This window comes from Pseudoliparis swirei, chromosome 17 (assembly GCF_029220125.1).
Source record: "Pseudoliparis swirei isolate HS2019 ecotype Mariana Trench chromosome 17, NWPU_hadal_v1, whole genome shotgun sequence".
In the NCBI taxonomy this organism is placed as follows: Eukaryota; Metazoa; Chordata; class Actinopteri; order Perciformes; family Liparidae; genus Pseudoliparis; species Pseudoliparis swirei.
The window spans coordinates 16,040,719-16,064,558 of record NC_079404.1 but is presented as its reverse complement, the minus strand read 5'-3'; the positions used below and the strand labels follow the sequence as shown (position 1 = coordinate 16,064,558).

Sequence of the window (23,840 nt, the reverse complement as noted above, 5' to 3'; positions counted from 1 at the left end):
AGAGTTAGGAGAGTGAGGAGGGAAGGATAGGTGATAAGATGGAACTGTTGAGAAACTGTTATTTCTGAATAAAAATGAATAAAATGTCCCTTGTCCTGTACATCACTGTCCAAGTTACACACGCATATGCAGTCCCCTCTTCCTAGTTACACACACACACGTTCACTGTCCTCTGCCTGCTTAAGCCCATGCCATTTTCCTAAAGTGACATAATAACATTATTACACAACCTGCCATATATGATACTACCATTTTGGGAACATTTACACACAGAATACATTCAAAAAATATTTTATTATGCACATATGTGATAATTTATGCACAGAAATGATTTGGTCATACATTTGTGTCATTCATAGTCATTCCCAGCAGCCATAACAGACACAAAAATGCAATGCATCACATTATGTGGTTCAGATACAGCTGCCTGTGATTATGCACTTGGCCAGTAGGTGGTTTCGTGAGCACATGAAGCTTCGAGAAATGAACCCTTTCTCGAACCAATTGGCTGAAGTGGTTCGATGCCTCATGAGGCTTCATCTCACCATCACTAGTTACTAAAGTGATACAATGTTCTCGTAGAGCTAGGTCTGTAACACCCTGTTCTGTGTGTCTCCCCAGCCTCTCTTGATTGTTCATTCCATTCACCTGCCCTCAGCCACTCCTCTCTCTCCCTGATTGCTCATTCCCTTCACCTGCCCTCAGCCACTCCTCTCTCTCCCTGATTGCTCATTCCCTTCACCTGCCCTCAGCCACTCCTCTCTCCCTGATTGCTCATGCCCTACACCTGTGGTTTTCCTCTTTATATATTCTCCCATTCTTTCCCATGTCCCCTGCCAGATTCTTGTCTTTGTTAGCGTCATTAATTCCTGTGATTCTTACCCGTTGTAGATTCTCCTTGTGTTTTAGCCTCTATAGTGTTACATTGCTTTCAAGTAGAGTTTCTATGTTTAACTTGTTCTCAGTAAAGAGAGTTTTTGTTCCACTTAACCTGGAGTCCTGCTAGTTCCTCTGCACCTGAGATCTTGCCCCGCCACGAAACCCGTGACAAGATCATGTAAAGGGTCAGACTGTGTTGTTTTTAGAGATTGTAATGACAAATCTGATCAAATTGATGAGATTGTTTAGCTGAAGAATGTGTGCTATAGTTCAGATCCAGTGTGCAACTTAAAATATAAAGTCCAAACAACCAGCAGACAACAAATCAATGATCCCTGTTAAGACTACAAAGTTGTGTCTTGATGTGTCTTGAAAAATGATATTTTATTGCCTTCATCTCTGCAGAACCGTGGATCTGTTTGACAGTGTGCATGGTGGTGAGTGCCCACAATGACCAAAGGGGGAGAGGAAAAATGAAGATGGTCGTAAAAAAAAGCTGAGGAATAAAAGCATAGCTGAGCCAAGGCAGAGAGCTGCCAGACCCTCACTATGCCCGAGTCCGTATGGGCAGACAGCCAGCGTCCAACATGGGGGTCTTCGTGTCCACATCTATGGAGGATTTGACCCATGCTGCACCCTGTGTGTGTGTGTGTGTGTTGCACAAGGACAATCAGGCGACTATGCAGTCGTGAAGTGGATGTGAGGTGATTATGATTTGTGGTTATTTGAGTCCCGGATCTTAAAAGCCTATAATAACGGGGAATATAGACAATCCACCTGATTACTGTGTTCCAATGTTGCTCTTATGTGACCTTTGTGATTTTCTACATGTAAAAACACTGTTGTTAACACGGAGGTGGTCTAGCAGAAAGCCTCAACGTCAGCACGCACACACACAAAGCCTGATACATTGAGGGTGTTGCTCCACTTTAACATGACATATCCAACATGTGGGACAATTCATAAGAACCGGTATAGAGATGAGAAACATAGGGAGTGCAGTTGGCTTCATTTAGAGTTCCCTGGATTGTTCGATTGGTATGCAGATGATCAGCTCTCAGCTCAGTTGAACACCAAATGATGGAATATATTTTGGAAAATAGCTGCGCTGTTCTGCCACGGGTGGTTTAAAAATGTAAACGCTGTCCTCGAGGCTAATGGTGCATCAATAAGACGCCTCGCGTTTGTTGTTATTGGGGATCTATTCAGCAGCGGCGTGTTTATTCAAGGACGCAGCAATCAGCCTCTACCTTGGGGTGGCACATCGGCAACTATTCACTGACCGAATCACAAAGTAGTTAAGGGGTGCTCAATACGTCGATCGCGGCGACCTGCCAGTCGATCGCGGCGTAGTATTGGTAGATCGCATGACATAAAAAAAAATTGGCCCGCCCCCCTGTCACTTTCTCTATAGCGCCACATTACAGCAGAAGCATGTCATTTCTGTCTCTACGTGTCGCGTTAACAGTCCTCTGCCTGCCGTCTCGTGCGCCGCGGAGCTCCCGACACCGGCTTGCGCGCATCGGGACGGAGCAAAGAAAAAGTCACGAGCACCCCCCCCCCCCCCCGTCAACAAATCCTCTCGGCTCGCGCGCGGCAGGTGAGCACACTTACTAGCACCCCCCCCCCCCCGTCGGTCGATCGCCTTGACTTGGTCACATAATAAGTAGCTCGCATGCTGAAAAAGTGTGAGCACCCCTGCTCTAGTTTATCAATTGTGCTGATTGCAGATCTGCTTGGTGCCTATAGAGCGTATTCACTCACGTGACCACAACAACCTTTGGCGGCCATGTTGGGGTCCATGCACGACATTGTTTTGCTTTTTTTATGCCGCTCTTCTTTAGAAATGACCATCATATCCTGAAGGAGACACAATTTCAGTTCAAAACGGTGTGCCTGGTGATTATGGTACTGTGCCTCATTGTTGAATGTGGGACTAATGATTCAGAATATGGGTTTATCAGCTCAACAAGACAGGCTATTACTTCAACTTGTTATGCATCTACTTCGGCTTCACTCGGCGTATGAGCGTTAGGACTGTTCTTGTGTGTTTTTGTTGATACATCGGGTTGTGGGCACGTTTCCATTGACACACTCTCGTCAATAATCTCTTTTTGCTTTTTCGCAGAGCGAAAATCAATGTCTTTCACTTGCGCAAAAGGAACTGTGGATGGAAACTTGGGAGGAAGCCATGAGCATGGCAACTCCGTCGGGCGATGTCTGCCTTTACTCTGTGATTCATTTCAAGGTAAAATAAAACACTGGCTCCATGGGAACAGCACTCAGCACGGCCAAACAGGCACTGCTGGTCCTGAAGGAGCTGCAAGCGGCTTCATCCAGACACTCGTCCTGGAGGCGGAGCTGTGCGACTACGGATCATAGTATGAACCCAGACACGGGCGCTTGATGTTCCGACATTTGTGGTATTTCTACAACAAGTATAACGCAGAAATAGTTGTTGATGTCCCATGGTCGATAGCGGAAATGAAAACTGTTTTACAGGAATGTGACCGGGTTATGTGCTGGTAACTAGGGGTAACTAGCGAATTAACCACAGAGTGTTGAGCGAGTAAAATCAGGTAAAAAAACGTTGCGAATATTCAATTCCAACCGCTGAAATCTTTCTTTGGTAATGTAGAAGGACATGAGGTTGCTGGGCTCTCGCATAATCAGACAGCGGACACGATAGCCAGGTCAACTTCTTCTGACATTTAATAAGTGGGACCCCAAGATGGCGCGATTGAGATGCTGACATGACGTGAATACGCTCTATAGGTTTGGATATGGATCGGCAAAATGCCTGCATTCTTTATTATTATGGACACTGCAAGCCCATTAACGTTGCTTTTTGTATCATGCGAATGGACACAGTCCGAAGACGTGCAGCTGAGGTTAATTGAGGACTCTTGATTGCCTGTAATTGTGATGGAGCGTGAACGATTGGCTGTCCCTATAAATGTCAGACCTGTGATAGTCCGGTGTGACGGGTTTGTTGCTGTCACCAGTGGGTTTCTTCCCACAAGCACCGAAGGATAGGTGTACGAGGATGGATATTTTGGAATATCGATTATTATTGTTGTTGCAGACCGCTCTTCAGTCCCCACTGCTCCTTTATGGAGCCAGACTTCCAGATACACAAACACACACTGATTGTCCTCAGTTGGGCTGATTACCAATCAGCCACACCTGAAGACAATCAGACACTGTTCCCTGAACCACACCACTGCTCAACCCACTCTGCAGCCAAGCCTAAACACACCCCACTGCCACGACCCGTCCAGGCTGAACTCCGCCTTTGTCCAATGTCAGCTGGGTATCTGCAGAGCTGTGGACTTGAGACTTGGACTTGAGTCCGATTTGATTCCCTAAAAATATAAGAGTGTGAGAAGTCGTTCATGCTTTCGGTCTGACGGCCCGAAGATGCTACTTGAAACAAGAGGGTGAGAACTTTCCAAAAAAGCAATATTTTTGTTGTTGTCAGCTCTGCAACTCTGAGCACTGACAAACTGGTGCGGTTGATGGGGATGCACAATGGCAGTCGAGTGTTGAACGCTTTGAAATAAGGTATGGCAGGTACACGGTACAAATGTTTCTGTAACAAACATATAATAAACATCAGTATGATGTGATTTGGTAATAATTAACATCTTAGAATTGTAACTTCATAAAGTTAGGAGGACCGGTGAATAAATGTTTAATGGATACATGGATGCGCGATTCAAAGGAATATATGATCACCATGGACTCATTAAGAAGAGAGGAGTCCTCCCAGTTCACATTGCAGTTCTTTAGATTAGTTTGGGTGGGCCAGTGTGTGTGTGTGTGCATGTATCTCACACACAAACACATACACACGCATACACACTTGGTCCTGCAGGGTCAGACAACCCTTTTTAACAAATTGCAGGATACAATAGGCTATACATCTTGCCAAATTGCCACAGAAACCACTACAACACGCACACACGCACACATACACACATACACACACACACACACACAAACACACAAACTGCCTCTTAGGCCGTTGCCATGGGGACATCGGAAAGTTGTCCAGGCTTTCCAAATGCTCACTTCTTTTTTCTGTTCTTGGGACTCCTTCTCCTGCTAAGTTATTGATGTTGTATATTTAATGCCCTTCTGTAGACGGCGTGTTAGGTGGACAGGCACAAGTGGTACTTGTGTACATATATATTTACATAATTTCATATGAATGACATCATACAGCCTCGCTGTCTGTAACTGCCCTTCTGAACAATTTATATCAGCGTTTACTAATCTGAGCAGTTTCCAGATCAATGTAAGAGCCATAAAGAAACGAAAAGTGCAGCTGCGGTGATCACTCGCGTGCAACAGTGGCGCTCGATAACTCCACCAACCAATTTTCATTTCTTTACCTTTCTCCGGTTTCTGCTGTATTTTCTCCATTCGTATACTACTTGACTATCACTGGCAATAAATCAACAAACTGGAAATTGACAAGAAAAAGGATGGAATGAGGATAAATCAATTTGAGAAAGAGTGGGAGAGTAAGAGAGGGAGAGAGAATAAAATAACCAGACTGAACTGAAAATGGTAACGAAATAAAATAAAATATGGAACTTGTGCTTTTTCTTCCAGTAATTACTGATGATTTACTGGAGTTTGCACTGGACACTTTTTTATTAAAAATAATATCACATTAGTATAATCAGATGAGCTATTACTACCATGGTGCTACTGAGCTGTAATAAGTCAATAGTACCCTCACCCTCAAAAACTAAACCTTTGATTGATTAAGCAAAATATGATATGGTTAAACCTCTTTAAATTCCACTGTATATGTTATCTCGTATTTACCCAAAAAGTCAGCCATTATATATTTTTATAATAATGTGCATCTCTGAGGTGAATGTGAGTGTTTTTCAATGGCGAGGTAGAGATGAAAAACAAATATTTGTTTATTCAAAGAATTTAGCTTTAATAAAAAAAAAACTCCGGAACGAAAGTTAAAATGTATTTATTTATTTTTTAAACAATTCCTCTGGGGTTCAACTTCCACAAATCACATCCGACATCAACCAGATTGCAGAACAGTTACACAAAGTGTACACAAAATATTAGAAACACGTCACAAAGATAAACTAATAATCACTATTGTTGCCATCATCGTCAGTGATGACCATTGCTTGATTGTTCACCAAAACACAATTTACATTATTTTTAGTCAGAAAGTTCCAACATGACACAGTTTATACAACTCAACTACAACAACGTATATATGACATAACACATCCAAAAGCTAAATATAATTAATTAACTGAAAACTGAAGTCAAATGTAATAAACATGTTGTTCATCAGGAGGGGCATCTAGTGGATTGTGGCTTTTAATTAATATTGAAGGTTTAATATAATGGTGTTGTATGATTCATATTGCCAGGTCTTAAACATCCATCATTTATTTTAAAAGCTCATAAATAAAAAAGAAATCAATTTCTTTTCTTTTTTTTCACAAGTAAGCTGCCTGGTATTTCCTGTAGATTGATTTATTTTTATTTTTATCCTTTATAATTTCCTATCAACCCTCAAAGAACTTGACAAAGAAGGAGCAGACGGAGTGCCACCCCTCTCTGCAGTAACTCTGCACCGGCTCTATGTCGTTCACCACTCCTTCCTCATCAAACCCAGTCCAATCCTCCGTCTTGATCTCCTCTTCCTCCTCCTTCTTCATCCTCCTCCTCTCTGCCTTCCCTCCGTCTGAGCTCTTGCTGGCCGGCGGCACTCTCTTCTTCCCTCCCTTCCTCTCCTCGTCCCCGCTGCGTTGGGCGAGCTTCATGTGGGCCTCGGCGGCAGCCTTCTTGCAGGTTTTGGCCTTCAGGACTTTCTCTCCTTCGCAGGCGTTCTGCCTCTTCTTCAGCTTCCCCACCAGCTGCTTCCAGTACTGGCTGGACTTCACTCCGTAGGCCTGGCAGAGGTCTGGCTTACCGGCGTACCGACACCAGTACCTGGAGGGGAAGGGACGCAGATACAAAGAGTACTTCCTGATGGCGCCGCGGACGGTCGCCTCGGTGTGTTGGTGCGCGATGTTTTTTGTTGTTTTCGTTTTAAATACTGTTTTCTGCTGGGATTCCCAGAGCTCTTTCACCAGAGAAGAGCTCTTGAACATCAGGGGAACAACTCCAGCGGATTTACTTCCAACGTTTTTAACTTCTGTGGAGTTACTGGACATTTTTGTAAAAGGTGTGCTCACCTCGGGTGAGTGTTAGCCGCCCGGAGAGGAAACGCTCAGGGCGCTTATGCGGCTACGGAAACGGGATCTCGTACAGCGCTGCCGGGCATATTTCTCTCAACGTCCGCTCACTGTGCAACAAACTGGACGAACTCCAGCTGCTGGTGGGAGAGACAGAGACTTCTCCTCATCCTCCGTTCTGTGCTTCACGGAATCATGGCTTAGTGGCTCGATACCAGACTCTGCGCTCCAGCTCGCTGGCTTCCAGCTGTTCGAGCGGACGGGTCACGGAGCTCTCCGGAAAAAAAAGGGTGGAGGAATCTGCTTTACCTCAACAACGGCTGGTGCAACGACGTAACGGTGATTCTACAGCACTGTTCGCGGACCTGGAATCTTTATCATTCACTGCAAACCCTTCTACTCCCCGTGAGTTCGCTTCATTCATCCTGGCGGAGTTTACATGCCGCGTGACGAGGCACAACAGACCTCGCCGAACAGATACGGTGTGTGGGCGGACCTTCCGGACTCTTTAGTTATTGTACTGGATTTTAACAAAGGAAACCTCAGCCACGAACTCCTAAATATAGACAGTTAATTAAATGCCCTACCAGAGAAGAGCATTCTGGACCACTGCTACACAACAATCAGCAGGGCCTATCACGCCGTCCTCGAGCTGCACTGGGAAACTCTGACCACGTCATGGTTCATCTGATTCCCTCATACAGGCAGAGACTAAAGCTCTGCAAACCTGTGGTGAGGAAGTTCAAGAAGTGGACCAGTGAGGCTCTGGAGGATCTCGGCGTGCTTGGACTGTACTGACTGGGATGTCTTCAGGACTGCTACCAACAGCCTGGATGAGTACACAGAGGCTGTAACTTCCTACATCAGCTTCTGTGAGGACAGCTGTATTCCATCCAGCTCCAGGGTGAGTTATAACAACGACAAACCCTGGTTCACAGCGGAGCTCAGGAAGCTAAGACTGCAGAAGGACCAGGCATTCAGGAGTGGGGACAAGGACCTGTACACAGAGTCCAAATACAGGTTTAGCAAGGCGGTGAGAGATGCTAAACGACTGTACTCTGAGAAACTGCAACAGCAGCTCTCAGCAAACGACTCTGCTTCTGTCTGGAGAGGCTCAGGCAGATCACCAACTACAAGCCCAAATCACCCCACTCCATGAACAATGTGCTTCTGGCAGGAGGCTAAATGAGTTCTACTGCGCTTTGAAAGACAATGGAGCAGTCCTGAGACAATCCCCACAGCCCCACCAACAAGCCACAGACCATCAGCCCACCCTCCCCAGCCCATCAGGGGCTCACACCTCTGGAGCACCTCCATCAACTCAGCGACCCCTCGTCATCCTGGAGAGCCGTCAACAGGCTGTTTAAAAGCAGAACCCAAAGCAGCGGGCCCGGACTCCGTCTCCCCTCCACCCTGAAGCACTGTGCTGACCAGCTGTCTCCGGTGTTCACCGACATCTTCAACACCTCCTGGAGACATGCCACGTTCCAGCCTGCTTCAAGGCCTCCACCATCATCCCGTCCCAAAAACCCAAGATCACAGGACTCAATGACTACAGGCCCGTCGCCTGACCTCTGTGGTCATGAAGTCCTTGAACGCTGGTCCTGTCACACCTCAAGACCATCACCGACCCACTCCTGGACCCCTGCAGTTCGCCTACAGAGCCAACAGGTCTGCAGACGATGCAGTCAACATGCCCTTCACTACATCCTCCAGCATCTGGACTCCCGAGGAACCTCGCCAGGATCCTGTTTGTGGACTTCAGCTCTGCCTTCAATACAATCATCCGTCCCTGCTGCAGGACAAGCTCTCCCAGCTGCACGTGCCGACTCCACCTGCAGGTGGATCACAGACTTCCTGACCGACAGGAAGCAGCACGTGAGGCTGGGAAACACGTCTCAGGCTCCCGGACCACCAGCACGGGTTCCCCAAGGCTGTGTTCTCTCCCTCTGCTGTTCTCCCTGTACACCAACAGCTGCACCTCCAGTCACCAGTCCGTCAAGCTCCTAAAGTTCACGGATGACACCACCCTCATTGGACTCATCTCTGGTGGGGACGAGACCGCCTACAGGTGGGAGACTGACCACCTGGTGACCTGGTGCAGCCAGAACAACCTGGAGCTCAACGCTCTAAAGACAGTGGAGATGGTTGTGGATTTCAGGAGAATGCAGCCCCACCCGCCCTCTCATCCTGTGTGACTCTCCCGTCGACGCTGTGAGTCCTACCGCTTCCTGGGCTCCATCATCTCCCAGGACCTCAAGTGGGAGCTGAACATCGGCTCCATCTCCAAGAAGGCCCAGCAGAGGATGTTCTTCCTGAGGCAGCTGAGGAAATTCAACCTGCCAGGAAGATGATGGTACAGTTCTACACGCCATCGTTGAGTCCATCATCTGCAGCTCCATCACAGCCTGCCACCCTGCAGCCACAGCCAATCACAAGCGCAGGCTGCAGAGCTTCATCCGCTCGGCCGAGAGGGTTATCGGCTGCAAAGTGCCTTTCCTCCAGGTCCTGTTCACTTCCAGGTCACTGAAGTGGGCCAGAAAGATTGTGACCCTCCCACCCTGGACACTCCTGTTCGAGTCCCTCCCTCGGGAGGAGGCTGCGGTCCATCATGACTAAGTCCACCCGCCACAACAAAGCTTTTTCCGTCGCGGTCGGGCTCATGAATGGACCCCGGACTGACTGACTGTCACCCCCAGGACTACCACTCTTCTTCCACCTTCCTCTCTCCTCCTTCTTCCCTCCTTCCTCTTCCTCCTCCTCCCTCTTCCTCCCACTCCTCCTCCTCCTCCTTCTTCTTCCCTCCTCCACACACGTCACTTTAACATGCACTTTAACTAAAACACACCACTTGAAGCACACACCCAAACACTCTCACATTATTTGCTGTCTTTCCGTCGCGTTGATTGTTGTTTGTTTGTCATGTCCAAATGTTGCACCTTCCACCAAAAAAAATTCCTCGTTTGTTTGTGAAAACATTCTTTGGCAATAAACCTGTTTCTGATTCTGATTCTGATTCTGATTCTGATTCTGATGAGGACAAGGGCGAGTAGAGGTCGGAAAAGAAATTGAGAAAGCCGAAGAGTGGAAGACATGTTGAGAACAACAACAACAACAAAAACAATGTGGGAGACAAGAAAGTGCATACACTTGAAATAATGAACGAAAGAATGAAAGAAACAATCTTCACTAGGTACGTTTTTTCGAATGGCTTATGAATGCGAAATAAAAGAATATGCAAGAAAGTGCATCTCTAATATTCTAAATATTTCAACTGTGCCACACATGTCTCTCCAGCCACAGCCCCTATTCTCCCACCTGCTCACCTGTGTGCCCCCTTTTCACATAACACCTCCCACTATTTCCCTTTTTCCCTTTGTCAGTTCGTTTTCGTTGCTTTGTTGTCGTTTTCTGCTTTTTGTTTTTGTTTTTCAAGCCTCTAGTATATCTGTATGTTGCCCTGTGACTGCGTGGCTGTCTACCTGGCTGGTTTCCATCCCTGTTGGCCTGCATAACCAGGTGTGCAACCTGACCCTCCCCATGTCTATAGATGTTATTTTTGGGGAGTTTTTCCTGATCCGATGTGAGGTCCTGGGACAGGGATGTCATATGTGTAGATTGTAAAGCCCTCTGAGGAGAATTTGTGATATTGGGCTGTACAAAATAAACTGAATTGAAATTGAATGTGGGTCCTGGTCTCCGGGGGTCAAAGGTGATGAATTTGACACACATGTCACTGACAAATATCTCTTTTAAACATCACACATGTTGTGTTCCTGCTCCCATCAAACCAGAACCGGCTCAGTCTGACTCAGCCGCCCCGTATAAATGATAAATATGTATCAAATTACGTAGAAATCACCACGGCAGTGATTTTAATAATCATCTACAGTTGTGAGTATCCATCCCAATTCACACAGTGAGAGTTTAAAGTTTAAATGACTGAAGATGGACTTGAATTGCTCACCTCTGCTGGACTCCCAGTGTCTCCGTGCTGCAGTTGACCAGCAGGCTGACCAGGCCCTCGCCAGACGTCTGCCAAACGCAGCTGTGGCCCTCCTTGGTGGTCAGCTCTCCGGAGCCGGGCACTGAGCGATTCCTCGCTCTCTTGGCCGGTTCGGGCGACGGCGGAGGCTGCCGGGGTTTTTCGGGTTTCCCCTCGCCGGGCTGCCGCTTGGCCTCAGCGACGACGGGGAGGCAGAGGAAGAGGAGGAGGAGGAAACTGCTTGGCAGGACACTCATGGTGGCTGGAGACAGTTGGAGACATAAATACAAGCTAAGAGGAGAACATATAGAAGTATATCTCTTTTTTGTTTATTTTGAAAGTCAATGTCATCCATTGATTTTAGTTTTGTGACAAAAAAGACAAAAAACTCCATCCGCCTGGTGAAGAAAGTGTAAAATGAGTCAGGTAAAGAGACAGATGTTTCTTTAGGAGTTGGTAAAAACCATAAACAGAGTGAAACAAAGGGAACACTGGATCCTATATTTCCACTCAACTCTTCCTGGGGAGCCCTGAGGCCATCCCAGGTAGGACAAACCATGTCAAATCACTCCAGTGTGGTCTGGGTCTTCCGCAGGGCCTCTTGGCATCCTGGTCTGAGTCTTTTAATGAGCTCCCTCCGAATTTCTGAGCTCCTCCAGCTATTTCTAAGTGCCGGCCCAGCCACCCTCCAGCTCACAGCCTGAGGCGAGCGTCGGAGCACAGACGGTGGAGCTTTGACCCGATGGCTCCGTTTCCCCCCTCACCACAACGATCAGAGACGAGGACGGTTCTGAAGGAGCCAACAGAGCCACATCGTCTGCAAAGAGGAGAGACGAGTACCCACCAGAGGACTCCCTGGGGCACACAGTCTTTTTAAAGATGGGGACCCCTCCCCACACACACACACTCACACACACACACACTGTCGGCCACTCCGAAGCCACTGTCCCGACCTGTACGCCACACTGAAGAGGCGTGTCAGTCAAGACAGCCCAACAATGTCCCAAAGCTTTCCCCCATTGATGAGACTTCCAGTCTTTCTTAACACATATTCAACAGAAGGCCAAAGGAAATGTTTAGAAAACCTATGACAGCGCTATAAATCTGCATTGTACTTCAATACACCGAGCGAGAGCCAAAATAAAAAATATTCGGGCACTTGTAGTGTCAACACGAGCACGTGCAATTTAAAGTAATTCTCTCTTTCTGAAGTGATTCAACAGTATAATCTTTGAAAAGATATCTTTTTTTTCTTCTTTTCTTGCCTCATCAGTATCCAAGAGGTCCAGAATGTCATAAAGTGACACAGCACGAGTGTTAAATGTGTCCGAAAAAAAGAGAGGACAAAGAACCCAGCGGGGGGGGGGGGGGCGTGAGTCTCTGCCAGCGACTTATTGAAAATCAGTCAAGCGTCAGAAACTCTTTCCCAAGATGTCTCAGACCGGACGTGCAGCTACAAAACATCAAGCAAGGAGGGAGGGAGGGAGGGGAAGGTGGAGGAGAGAATTACAGCTGGACTACGATTCATAGTTAATTTCCACAAAAAATACAGTCGTATCAATGCAACAAAACAAAAAATAACGGGAAAATACAGTCGATGATAGATACATTTATATTATATATCGTATATATTATCATTCTAATGTGAAGATGAAGTTACATCCTTTGTCTCTTAGTTCTGCCTGCAGCTGATTTCTCAAGTTAGCTGTTGTGTGTTAAATTAACTGAACTGGTTTAATGAGCATCCGTATCCTGTGGCCCCCGCGGGGTTAAACGCGTAGCAGGTTAGATACCGTTAATTATGTTGAGAGGTTCCATAATTACTCCCATTAGTAATGTTTTTGTTTGTGTTGTTATGAGCTGGGACATTAAAACAATAGTACATGATGTTTCTGAGCTGTGTTTTTTTTTCAGGTATAGCCGAACACTTTGCGATCAAATGAGCCAACAGGCACTTAAGTATAATTATTTAGTTTTATTTATCTATATTGCACATTTGGAAGCAAAATATAAACCCAGAACAAAATAGACTGATCACAGAGCCTTCCTGCTCATTGTCTTATTGCAAAACTGTAAAAAAAATATAATTATTTTGCTAGCATGATGAAAAAGGCGAGTTATTTTATATTCCAATGCCACCAGGAGTACAGAAAAATACAAGTGCTGGTTTGTCCAGCAAGGAAACAAAATACCACATGTACAAAGGCATCGCACATATTCCAACAGCATGTTCGGTTTACCACGACATCTCCACCACTTTTATAATACAGAGAATTATGCGACACATGTGAGCCAATCAGAGTTGAGAATTCTCTGATGACATGGTGTGCAATTGATAAGTCGTCATGGTATGAAGGTTATAAGCCACTCTGTCCTGTGCGGTGACAAAATATAACGATCGGATGAATGTCGGCCAACATTTCATTTCATTTTTCAAAGTGTTGCTGAATGTAAATCGATTATAATTATTTTCTTGTTTTAATAAGAGTGTGACCCTGCACTGATCTAATGTTCAACTAGAATGTGTACTCAGTAGAGAGTATACAGGACTGTCTCAGAAAATTAGAATATTGTGATAAAGTTCTTTATTTTCTGTAATGCAATTTAAAAAACAAAAATGTCATGCATTCTGGATTCATTACAAATCAACTGAAATATTGCAAGCCTTTTATTCTTTTAATATTGCTGATTATGGTTTACAGCTTAAGAAAACTCTAAAATCCTATCTCATAAAATTTTAATATTTCCTCAGACCAAGTAAAAAAAAGATTTATAACAGCTGAGTGTTTGTCAAGGCTCAGGAAACCCTTGCAGGTGTTTCGAGTTAATTAGACAATTCAAGTGATTTGTTTAATACCCTACTAGTATACTTTTTCATGATATTCTAATATTTAGAGATAAGATATTTGAGTTTTCTTAAGCTGTAAGCCATAATCAGCAATAAATCAGAATAAAAGGCTTGCAATATTTCAGTTGATTTGTAATGAATCCAGAATGCATGACATTTTTTAATTGCATTACAGAAAATAAAGAACTTCATCACAATATTCTAATTTTCTGAGACAGTCCTGTATATCTCTGCCAGGTGTGTCTGCTGTAATGAGTAATAGAATCAATACAACACACAATTGGGTAACACCCTGGAAAACCCATCTATTCTTTATAACATTATATTTATATATATAAACATTTTAATATTATATATATTTGTTTTATATAATTTATTTTTTACATATTATATATATTATATATAATATATATAAAATATAATATAAAAATATATATATGTATATAATATAAAAAATTATATATATTATATATATATATTATATATATATATATATTACATATATTTATATATATTTTATATTTATATATCTTTATATGTTTGTATTTATATATAAAATATATACAAAAGACATCAAGTTGCTTTTGTAAATGACAAAAGCCACTTCTGATTTTAGCAGCTGTGTGTCACGATATAATAGTGTCCCTTTTTTCTCTTAAATTGATTTGGGCTTTCAGATTCCTCTGACAACATATTTAGGATTTATTTCAAGTTCATATTGAAATAAGAATAAAGTGTGAAATGGCTTTCCGGTTTCTGGGAGATGAAAAACAAAGACACACTGCACCCAAACAAAAACAATCCCCCCTTCCACACACACCCACCCCTCCAAATGCTTCCTTCATAAGTCATGACAGAATAACCTACGTTTTTTCTTCTTTGTCTCTCGCGCTCGAATATTTGATTTTAGAGCCTTTGGAAGATGCAGAAAAGCAGAGTTTAGTGTTCAGGGTTATTTAGTGTGAGCAGAGGCCCGGTGTTCTTACCATGTGACGTTCCACGGCTCAGAGTCGCTGTGGGAATGTGGGGACCACAAACACTTGGATAAAAGAGGGGCGCAGACGAGGATAAAGGAGGAGAGGGTGGAGGAAGAAGGCGTGGAGGGGAGGGGGGGGGGGGGGGTGAGGAGGACTATACGAAGAACTCACCCAAAAAACAAAAACGCCTCCCACATTCACCCCTCCTGAGGAAAACCCCTATGTGTGTGTGTGTGTGTGTGTGTGTGTGTGTGTGTGTGTGTGTGTGTGTGTGAGAGAGTGTGTGTGAGAGAAGAGGACAATGGATACACTTGCCAAGGTTTCGCACGCTGGGAGACACTGATGACATCTCAGGGGTTTGGATGCTTCAGTTTTATTCATCTCCAGAGCAAAACACTTTTTTAATAAAAAATATAAATATATAAAAGTAGAGCATCTTGATTTAGTTTGATCTTTTTAATAGGAATATGATAACGTCATTCTGCAGTCGCAAAAGGATTCTGATGTAAGCGTGAAGGATCTGGTTATGAGTAGGGCTGCAACTAACGATTATTTTGATAATCGATTAATCGGTTGATTATTTTATCGACACTTAGCTCCGTGAATGTCTCCGACTACGTGAATGACTTCCGCATCCAGCGCCACGTGAGCAGCAGCAGCCAATTAGATTCATCAACAGAGGAGCAGCTCAGCGCTGATTGGCTCTCACAACGCAGCGTTCCGTCTCTCCTCTCCCTCCACTCTTGTTTCTCCTGCGCCGCTCTGCGCTCAACTCAACTTTATTTATACTCCGTGACTTATTGACCGCCGTAATAATCGCGCGACACAACGAATCGATAATGAAATTCGTTGCCAACTATTTTAATAATCGATTTTTATCGATTCGTTGTTGCAGCCCTAGTTGTGAGTGTTTAATATTTTCGGTGCGGCCATTAGAAAAAAAGCACCAGACAGCTGATGTTCAAACCACAAACAGTGAGACGGATGAAAATGAGAGTGAGATGTATAAGATATATAATCTCTGATGAGCTGTGGTTATTACAAAATAATGAGTAACATTACTGTGAATCTGGTGCATAGATTGGGAACCCCTATGTACTACGACAGCGTGTCATTATGTGAGGATTCAACCAGAAAATACTATCAACTCTTCAGAGTCACGGCCTTCGATAAGTAAAACAAATTAAGGATTATATAAAATCATCAGGTTCTGAACGCCATCATTTTGCCCAAATTCAATACACTTGCTCCGAAGAGAAGCAATACTGGACTTGGGACGGGGATGTCAAATCTGTGGAGATTTTAAATCCCTCTAAGGCAAATTTGTAATTTGTGATTTTGGGCTGTACAAAATAAACTGAATTGAATTGGACTTTAATCTCTTAAAATATTCATAATTTCTTTATAGTCTAAAACCTCACAGATAGTGTCTGTATGTCATAAATTGGGCAGAAACAATAAATAAGCTGCTGATTATGTGCCAGACTCTCTCGACAAAGCTAAAACATAGATTTGAATACATTAACCACATCGATATAGAGTGGTTAAACCCAATGCATGATCATTTGCTGCAAGTCTACTGTTTTTCAGGTTGAAATCAGCAAATATTGATTTATTTTTGATTTAATGTCTGCCTGCAAAAGACAAAATGACAATTGCAGCATATGGCTGCAGTCATATTGATATTGTGTCGGGCGTAACTGGATCATAGCCTCCCGTTAAAATGGAGATCCTCGAGACGGCGATGGTAAATATGTATATTTCTCAGGACTGTGACACGAGCTCCTGCAGAGCCGGTGACCTTTACAGCATAAACCTGCACAGCTCGTTCTGGAACCTGAGATATACAAATACAATATGAACAACAACAACAAAAAAAGCTTGTGAGCTTCTCATTATACACATCCCAAAAAGAATCCATAATGCATGACCTGTCGCATGAAGGAACATCGAAACTCAAAATCACTCTTTTTCTACTGGGCCCTCGAGTCTCTTTTCTCTCTTCCCCCCGCCGGCTTTCATAGCAATCAGCATCTCGGCCCTCAGCGAGATGAATGAGGAGAATCTTCTCTCTCCTCCAGCACAAAGAGTCGTGCAGGAATCTGGGTCACGGCTTAACCCCCCGTCGACGGCGTGTCTTCGCCCGCCCCGGCTGCCTCTCATTCAGCTCAGACGATGCTTTGCCGGGTCCAAAAATCTGCTTGGCCAGAGAAGGATGTTCTCAGCATGTTGTTCTAAACATGTTGTTCTAAACATGACGTTCTCAACATAATGTTCTCAACATGTTGTTCTTAACATGTTGTTCTAAACATGACGTTCTAAACATGACGTTCTAAACATAATGTTCTCAACATGTTGTTCTTAACATGTTGTTCTAAACATGACGTTCTAAACATAATGTTCTAAACATGACGTTCTAAACATGTTGTTCTAAACATGTTGTTCTAAACATGTTGTTCTAAACATGTTGTTCTAAACATGACGTTCTAAACATGTTGTTCTAAACATGATGTTCTAAACATGTTGTTCTAAACATGATGTTCTAAACATGATGTTCTAAACATGTTGTTCTAAACATGTTGTTCTAAACATGTTGTTCTAAACATAATGTTCTAAACATGACGTTCTAAACATAATGTTCTAAACATGTTGTTCTAAACATGTTGTTCTAAACATGACGTTCTAAACATGACGTTCTAAACATGTTGTTCTAAACATGTTGTTCTAAACATGATGTTCTAAACATGTTGTTCTAAACATGATGTTCTAAACATGACGTTCTAAACATAATGTTCTAAACATGACGTTCTAAACATGACGTTCTAAACATGTTGTTCTAAACATGTTGTTCTAAACATGATGTTCTAAACATGTTGTTCTAAACATGTTGTTCTTAAACATGATGTGCACATGTTGTTCTAAACATGTTGTTCTAAACATGATGTGCACATGTTGTTCTAAACATGATGTTCTAAACATGATGTTCTAAACATGTTGTTCCGCCCGGTCCGGGCCAATCAGGAACAAGCGTGTCAGCTTGTTTTCAGCTTGCCGGTACACTCTGGAGCCGAGCAGCGGCGGACGCAGCGATATGAGAAGCGTGAGGTGTGGTGTCAGGGTTTGTGTGTATGACTAATAGAGGAGGGAATAAATTATGTGGAGAAATAAAATGATTTTGGCACCTGTACATTTTCCAATTTCTTTAATTTTGTATAGATTTTACACCAGTGAGAGAGTGATTTATCATTTAAATGTATGATAATCTCCATTTAGCTGAATCACAGTGTGATATAACTGGATGGCAAGTGGAATCTTGCATTTAATCTTTTACTAAAGGCTGCAGAGATGACACGTGGTCGGACTCAGGCCGGGCCCATCCAGCATTCGTAGCGATTCCTACAAAAATATAATGCGCCGTAATCCGTCGATATCCCCAGAATTTGTGTTATTAAGACGTAACTAAGGTGGAGGGCTCCACCGAAACGTGATCAGTCTGTTCCTTCCACATGTGAAACTGGAAATCAATGTCTTATGAGGGTAAGTTGACTGACAAAGTTGGAGGAAACGCACAAGGATGGAGGAAACACACAAAGATGGAGGAAATGCACAAATATGGAGGAAACGCACAAATATGGAGGAAACACACAAAGATGGAGGAAACACATGAAGATGGAGGAAACACACAAAGATGGAGGAAACGCAAAAATATGGAGGAAACGCACAAAGATGGAGGAAACACACAAAGATGGAGGAAACGCACAAAGATGGAGGAAACACACAAAGATGGAGGAAACACACAAAGATGGAGGAAACACACAAAGTTGGAGGAAACGCACAAGGATGGAGGAAATGCACAAATATGGAGGAAACGCACAAAGATGGAGGAAACACACGAAGATGGAGGAAACGCACAAAGATAGAGGAAACGCACAAAGATGGAGGAAACACATGAAGATGGAGGAAATGCACAAATATGGAGGAAACGCAAAAATATGGAGGAAATGCACAAAGATGGAGGAAATACACAAATATGGAGGAAATGGTGGTTCTGGCTAACCAGTTAGTGAACTTACTTCCCATCCAGCTCACAGAGAGCAACATGATCATCAGGTGGAGCGGCGTTGGTGACCACATGATGAATTACGTTCAGTATTTACCTTCATTTTAGCTCTGATTTTGTCTCCATCACCTCCACCCATTACCTGACTTATGGACCAGATCTGTTCTCGCAACCCGACTCTATAGTCCTCCAAATACACGACTCAGAGCTGGACTACAGGACATGTTGTAAGGGAATGCTGGGTACTGCATAGGTCGAGGAAAGTAAAGAAATAAATGATCAAATAATAGTGACACATATATATGTATAGATTATCTTTACTTATCAAAACAACAATGATGATGATTTTTTTCTGTGGTATACATTTTCAATCTAATGGTGGATATAAATAGACATAACAATACAAGACAGAACAAGTGGAAGAGAACAACCTCTGGTCAGTGTGTCCAGATTCATTGGAGAACAGATCCGCAGCTGTGACTCTGTTGCCTCCTGTTGGTGGATTCCAGAAACTCAAATCCAGAGAGCTGATTAGAAAAAAGTTAACTTTTAATCTGGAGCAAACGGTTTAATGTGTACGACCTAAATGGCATGAAGAGCAAATAAGTCAAATTCAGTTGTTCTGAACAAAGAGCTTTTCATTTCCTTTTAAAACATTAGTTTTTGCCACAAAGCATGAGCAACACCATGTTGTCATTCATCATGTCTCCTATCGTGTGTGTGTGTGTGTGTGTGTGTGTGTGTGTGTGTGTGTGTGTGTGTGTGTGTGTGTGTGTGTGTGTGTGTTTGTGTGTTTGTGTGTGTGTGCTCACGATGAGCTGGTAATTACTTGGAGCACTTGACAGCAGACAGAGTTCTCCACTTTCTGGTGTCCAACAGTCGTTGAGAGATGGCCGCAATCAGCGCTCTTTCTCCGCCGCCACCTCCTCTGCCGTGATTGCTGCATTGATTATGACACCAAACCACGACCTTGAGTGTGTGTGTGTGTGTGTAGGTGTGTGTGTGTGTGTGTGTGTGTGTGTGAGAGAGAGATAAAAGGGCAATAGGAAGGAGGTGAAGTGGAAAGAGAATGAGATGGGATCGGATCACAAGCTGCCTGAAAACATGTAAAGCTGAAAGAGCTGTCGTCTGATGGCATGTTTAAACTGCTTGAGGGCATCAAGGATGTTACATGTCTGTCCTGAAGGATGTTACATGTCTGTCCTGAAGGATGTTACATGTCTGTCCTGAAGGATGTTACATGTCTGTCCTGAAGGATGTTACATGTCTTACCTGAAGGATGTTACATGTCTGTCCTGAAGGATGTTACATGTCTGTCCTAAAGCATGTTACATGTCTGTCCTGAAGGATGTTACATGTCTGTCCTGAAGGATGTTACATGTCTTACCTGAAGGATGTTACATGTTTTACCTGAAGGATGTTACATGTCTGTCCTGAAGGATGTTACATGTCTTACCTGAAGGATGTTACATGTTTTACCTGAAGGATGTTACATGTCTGTCCTGAAGGATGTTACATGTCTGTCCTGAAGGATGTTACATGTCTGTCCTGAAGGATGTTACATGTCTGTCCTGAATGATGTTACATGTCTTACCTGAAGGATGTTACATGTTTTACCTGAAGGATGTTACATGTCTGTCCTGAAGGATGTTACATGTTTTACCTGAAGGATGTTACATGTCTGTCCTGAAGGATGTTACATGGCTTACCTGAAGGATGTTACATGTTTTACCTGAAGGATGTTACATGTCTGTCCTGAAGGATGTTACATGTCTGTCCTGAAGGATGTTACATGTTTTACCTGAAGGATGTTACATGTCTGTCCTGAAGGATGTTACATGTCTTACCTGAAGGATGTTACATGTTTTACCTGAAGGATGTTACATGTCTGTCCTGAAGGATGTTACATGTCTGTCCTGAAGGATGTTACATGTTTTACCTGAAGGATGTTACATGTCTGTCCTGAAGGATGTTACATGTTTTACCTGAAGGATGTTACATGTCTTACCTGAAGGATGTTACATGTCTGTCCTGAAGGATGTTACATGTTTTACCTGAAGGATGTTACATGTCTGTCCTGAAGGATGTTACATGTCTGTCCTGAATGATGTTACATGTTTTACCTGAAGGATGTTACATGTCTGTCCTGAAGGATGTTACATGTCTTACCTGAAGGATGTTACATGTTTTACCTGAAGGATGTTACATGTCTGTCCTGAAGGATGTTACATGTTTTACCTGAAGGATGTTACATGTCTTACCTGAAGGATGTTACATGTCTGTCCTGAATGATGTTACATGTTTTACCTGAAGGATGTTACATGTCTGTCCTGAATGATGTTACATGTTTTACCTGAAGGATGTTACATGTCTGTCCTGAAGGATGTTACATGTCTTACCTGAAGGATGTTACATGTCTGTCCTGAAGGATGTTACATGTCTGTCCTGAAGGATGTAACATGTCTTACCTGAAGGATGTTACATGTCTGTCCTGAAGGATGTTACATGTCTTACCTGAAGGATGTTACATGTCTGTCCTGAAGGATGTTACATGTCTTACCTGAAGGATGTTACATGTCTGTCCTGAAGGATGTTACATGTCTGTCCTGAAGGATGTAACATGTCTTACCTGAAGGATGTTACATGTCTGTCCTGAAGGATGTTACATGTTTTACCTGAAGGATGTTACATGTCTGTCCTGAAGGATGTTACATGTCTTACCTCAAGGATGTTACATGTATTGTCATAAAACAAATACAAAATAGTACAAGTAATAAAATTGTGAAACAATCAAGGTACATTTTTTGTGGCATTTGGCTTCCTCCAAAATATGACTCAAGGCTAATTGGAGCTTTCTGAACCCGGTTCAGGGGATTACCCATGATGCAACAGCATTTTATTGACACACATATAGACTGTACCAGCCGAGTTCCACCAATTGGCATATGTTGTAAAAATATTAGTTGAGTTTATATATTAGTTTTTCCCATTTTTTTGTGTTTTGTATGCAGGTAAATGTCTTCAAAGAGGTAGATACAATTTCACTTCCTCCCAAATAAAGACACATTAACAAAAACAATAAATGACTTTAAGATTAATACTTGAAGCTCTGGGTGAATGTATTTGACCAGTCCTCCCGAAGGACCATGACATGTTTCTATGACAACTTTCTGTCTGACCCTCGGCAATGGGTTTAAATAATGTTAAAGTGTGACGGTATGGCGCTGTGTGATTACAGGAAACAAAAATGCCGCGAGCTATTCTGAAGTGCTTTCTCAACTGTTTCTCAAGTGATTTCACAAGACCAATACGTTTCATTTTCAAATATAAATATGTATTCACAACATTTGTTCAGGGTCCACAGTGCATTGTGGGAGTGTGCTCGACATAAATACATGACCACGCACACTCGATCAGGAGTTTTTACTCATTAAAGCTGTTCTGCAAATATACAGAATCAATTAAGCGTTTATAGCTCGCTGTGTTACGAGGTCACGGCAGTGTGTCATTTTAATCTTCTTCAAATAAAAGATTGTGAGCGAAGCCGCTGATGCCTGACAAAAGGAAACATCATTTTTCAAAGCAATAACTTTCACAGAGGTTGTCATCCTATCTTGTGTGATCTGTGACAGGTGTGCCATGAAAACCATCTTAACATTTTTAGTTTTGTGTTCCTTATGGCCCTTCTTGGCTAGATGCATGGTTAATTTTTACTTTATTTTTATTATTTTCATGTTTTATTACCTTCCCATTGAAAATGCGGTGTTAGGGTTCCTGTCTGCTCCTAGTGTGTGATTCCCTGTCTTGTTTCCCTTCTGTCTGTGTGGTGTTGTCTGTCTATAGTATCCACCCCCGGTTTCCGCCCACTGCCACGCCCGCTTCCATTGGACCAGCTGTGTTGAGTTCGGGTAATCACCAGCAGTGGTTATAGGGACCATGTCTTTCTCTGGCTCACTGTCAGGTCGTTCCGGTAAGACCAGTTGTTCATCAGCAGCGTACAGGCTCGGTTGAGTTTCCTCCCGACTCCACAGGCTCGGTGGAGTGGCCCTCCCGACGCTGGAGTGAGACTGCCAGTTCCCCCGTGTTGAGATTTGTTTGTTTGTTGTTTTTTTGGTTTTGTGACTTCAGGTTAATAAGATCCTGAATTGAATACTGAAGCTACTGTGTTAAATGCGTTTGGGTCCTCCACAACGCTCATAGCATAACAGAACGACCTGACCATAATGGACCCAGCCGCAGCAGCAGCTTCACTTTCTGCGGATCATCTGCAGAGGGCGGTTAGCTCTCAAGGTGTCCTCCTCGGCCGACACCACCAGGTATTGGAGGACCTACTGACGTCCCAGCGAACTTTCGGGACCCAGATGACGGAGATAGGAGGCCTGTTACAGGAGTTCACACGGCCGTTCACCTCGAGCAGAGCCGATCTCGGATGACGGGGAGTTGTCCAGCACCCATGAGTCTTTTGTTCCTTCACCCGTGCCCTATGGTGGAGCATCCGGAGGTTGCAGAGGTTCATGCCCAGTGTGGTTGTTTTCGGTCAGCAGCCCCGCATGCACGCATCGGACAATGCGAAGGTGGCGATATGGTGGCGTGCCGACAGGGCGCTGGTCTGGGCTGAGGCATGGCTCACAGACGCTCAGCTCGGGTCGCCCACGCGCTTCGTGGAGGAATTCAAGAGGGTTTTGATCACCCGGTGTACACCGGGACGTTGTTCAGCGACTTCAGCCAGGGTTCCTCCAGTGTAGCGGAATATTCCGTGGAGTTCCAGATTCTGGCCACAGAGCTGGCTGACAGTGAGGCGCTGAAGGAATATACCGCTGCAGTCTGTCGGATCTTCTGAGGGATGAACTTCGCCGTCCGG

The 23,840-nt window shown here is 43.7% G+C and overlaps 1 protein-coding gene across 1 annotated transcript; it reads right to left on the bottom strand.

Annotated features, from left to right (window-relative positions):
• Nucleotides 1-5,971: 5,971 nt before the first annotated feature.
• Nucleotides 5,972-20,147, bottom strand: fgfbp3 (fibroblast growth factor binding protein 3). The gene is made up of 4 exons (XM_056435611.1): nt 19,809-20,147; nt 19,411-19,506; nt 11,077-11,356; nt 5,972-6,864 (listed from the first exon to the last, which is right to left on the bottom strand). The coding sequence occupies exons 2-4, from the start codon at nt 19,433-19,435 to the stop codon at nt 6,438-6,440; spliced, it is 732 nt and encodes a 243-aa protein (XP_056291586.1). The 5' UTR covers nt 19,436-19,506; nt 19,809-20,147; the 3' UTR covers nt 5,972-6,437.
• Nucleotides 20,148-23,840: the final 3,693 nt, after the last annotated feature.